Source organism: Gekko japonicus, unplaced genomic scaffold (assembly GCF_001447785.1).
Source record: "Gekko japonicus isolate JY-2015 unplaced genomic scaffold, Gekko_japonicus_V1.1 scaffold1400, whole genome shotgun sequence".
NCBI classification, from domain to species: domain Eukaryota; kingdom Metazoa; phylum Chordata; class Lepidosauria; order Squamata; family Gekkonidae; genus Gekko; species Gekko japonicus.
In genome coordinates, this window is record NW_015166462.1 from 389,097 (window position 1) to 392,060 (window position 2,964).

At 49.8% G+C, this 2,964-nt stretch overlaps 1 protein-coding gene across 1 annotated transcript in view; it reads right to left on the reverse strand.

The window, feature by feature from the left end:
- Nucleotides 1-206: 206 nt before the first annotated feature.
- Nucleotides 207-2,964, reverse strand: part of CCDC106 (coiled-coil domain containing 106) — a 7,274-nt gene continuing 4,516 nt past the window's right edge. The window contains exon 6 of the mRNA XM_015412068.1: nucleotides 207-1,289. Within this exon, the coding sequence (XP_015267554.1) occupies nucleotides 877-1,289 (413 nt within the window). The 3' untranslated portion in view covers nucleotides 207-876. The remainder of the gene's footprint in view (nucleotides 1,290-2,964) is intronic.

Genomic DNA, 2,964 nt, shown 5'->3' on the forward strand with positions numbered 1-2,964 from the left:
TACATATATATGTAACCAAAGATTGTTGTTTTGTGATGCACAGTCTTTAATATTTGTTAGTTGATTTAAGATTTTGGATTATAATTTTAGTCGTGTGTGCCTATGCTTGCCTGGAAGTCATGGCTGACTTCTAGTGACCCCTAGTGGGGCTGGGAGGCAAGGACATTCAGAGAGGTGGCTTGCTGCCTGTCTCTGTGTCCCAGTCCTGGTATTCCTTGGAAGTCTCTCATCCAAGTACTTGCCAGGGACGACCCTGCTTAGCTTCTGAGATGAGGCTTGCCCTGTCGATGTGCCACCAATGATAGATGTGGGAAGGCAATCTAGTAAAAACGTGTGGGCTGGTAATTCTGGTGACATCCAAGGCTGTGGGCCCCATCTCTTCTTCTGTACGTGAACTTACTTCTATTGTCTCAAGAAACCTACTCACCTTGCCCTTCTGTGGAGGATGCTTTTATGTTGTTATGCCCCACCGCCGCCTTCTGGCTAGCCACCCTGGCAGTTTTCAGACAGGAGTGAGGTGAACAGTACGAATCCAGCAGATGTCAGGGAGCCTTTACTGACTGAAGAGCAGGTCGAAGTGTGTGGCCAGGAGATGCTCCCTCAAGTGCTTGACTTCAGAGGAGAGCATCCTGCTTCCCTGATGGGTGGGGCCAACCCTGCCCTGAAAGAGCGTTTGGCATTTTTATAAAAAAGAAACCTTTTGAAACGAAAAACTTTTTATAAGACGACTTTGGAAAAGGGGGTAGGGGAGATGGCTGATGGGAAATGGAGGAGCAGTCCTGGGGAGAACAAGGCAGCGGCTCAACTGATTCTGAAAACAGGGATAGAGGGCCGAGGGGGGCTGACAAAGCAGGTTCCTGATACTGAGCTGGGAAATCATCGCTTGTAGCCGTCAGCAATGGGTAAAGGCGGCTTGGGAGGCATGGCGGGCGAGGGCAGCGGGTTGCCGGCCGCAGGGCCAGGGGAGTCGGTTTTCCGCTTGAAGCGATAGGTGATGGGCAGCAGGAGTTTGCTCTTCTTGAGGGCCTGGACCTTCTTGAGCGTCTCGTCGTCCAGGGCCATGAAGCAACGCCGGGAATACTCCAGCAGGCGCTCCTTGGAGGAATCGAATTCGCCCACCTCGGCCAGCTTTTCGGGAGCCACGATGAGGAGCTCGGCGATGGGCGTGGTCAGAGCCACGGTGTTACGGTCCACTCGGTGGTGCTCAAAGGCCCGGCTCATGCTCTGCAGCTTCTGAAAGGTGTACAGGATCTTCTTGTAGCGGCACAGGACCCCATCCACATCCTTGACTGCGGAGCGGGTTCAGATCCACATGGTGACGGTGGGGGGGGGGAGGGAAGAGCAGTTTGAAAGCAGGAAGAAAAGAACAAAATGGAGAAGGGTTGAAGAGTGGCAAGGGAAGAGAAGGCATACGATCGAGCAGGGGCCACGGACGCCAGGATGAGATGGGAATCGGGTTAGAAAGCAGATAAAGGACATGAAGCAGCCCCGTGGGAAGAAGGAGGGAGAGTGGGGAGAAAGATCGAGAAGGGAAGACCAAGCAAAGAGATGATAACCAAATCAAGCAAGAAAAGAAAGCTCAGTAGGTACAAAGAGTGGAACAGAAATGGAGGACAGAAGCCAGGAGAGAGAGCAGGCAGGCAGCGAAGGGAACCAGTGGAGGAAGGTAAAGCCAAGCAGGAGAGACCCCCACATAATGAGTAAGGCCAGGTTGTTTGCAACAGGAGGAGATGTAGAGTTAGAGCAGGGAAACGGGATGGTGGGAGAAAGACAGGAACAAGTGCATGGAAGGGGGGGAAAAAGAGTTCATGTTATTGTAGCTATTCAGTAAGACATTTGCAATAAGCATTCCTGTTTTTCTTCATTCTTCCGCCCGCCTCCCATTTATTTTCTGAACGCGTTAACAACAAGGGTGTAGACTTTCCAATTTCCCGGGGGGGGCTGGGGCTCGACCAGAGGCATTGCTTTGCTAGGAGCAAGGGTGGCTCCCGGGGGAGGCTGAGTACCTTCCTGAAAATTTCGGCGGGGGCTCACGCCCCGCCGCCCCCACGAAGATTACGCCTATGGTTAACAAACCTTCCATTTGCTTTTCCAAAGCGTGAGCTTCTATCATCCTGGTTCCCTAGTTCATTATTTATCCCCACACCCTCCCACTGTATTACTGATCCTGCAGAAAGTTCTAAGTCTCGCTTGGAACTCCCAGTGCCCTTTTCAATCGATCGGACCAATTAAATGCACGGATGCAAATCGAGTTGAGCTGCATACTATATTGGGGGTTATAGATTTTTGCCTCCTTATAGGACACCTGCTTTAATAGGACAGGCTGGACAGCTGTAGGATAAAAGACATGAGATCTGAGACCCCCAGCTTCTGCCTGCACGAACCTTTATGATTCTGAGTTAACTGCTCAAAATCTCACTCTCCCCACATCTTCTGTAGGGAGGTTCAGACGATGGCGGCCCATTCCAGAGCTTTGTCATTGGTTGGGCCAATGTTCTGCAAGAGGCTACCAGTGGAGGTATGGACTGATTCATTTCTACCCTCCCCCCCTTTTTGAGAGCTTGTAAGAGGCAACTGTATTTTGAAGAGCTTTCCATTAATTTTTATTCCAAGGAGTCATTTTGGTTATATTGCATTGCTGCGTGGAGGTATGGACTGTTTCATTTCTACCCCGCCCTTTTTGAGAGCTTGTAAGAGGCAAATGTATTTTGAAGAGCTTTCCAATAATTTTTGTTTCGAGGAGTCATTTTGGTTATATTGCATTGCTGATTTTTATTGTTTTGTTTAAATGCCTCACACAGTTTGTAAAAGATGTTACCAGCTGATAATTTTTTAGGGGAAGGGGGGGGATTATGATTTGTGTATCCTGTAGGCCACCCTGAGCTCACGTTGACTCACCAATGAGTCAATAAACGTTGAGTAAAAAGTCTCCAGCTAAGAGGGTGATCACTCGTAACCCCATTC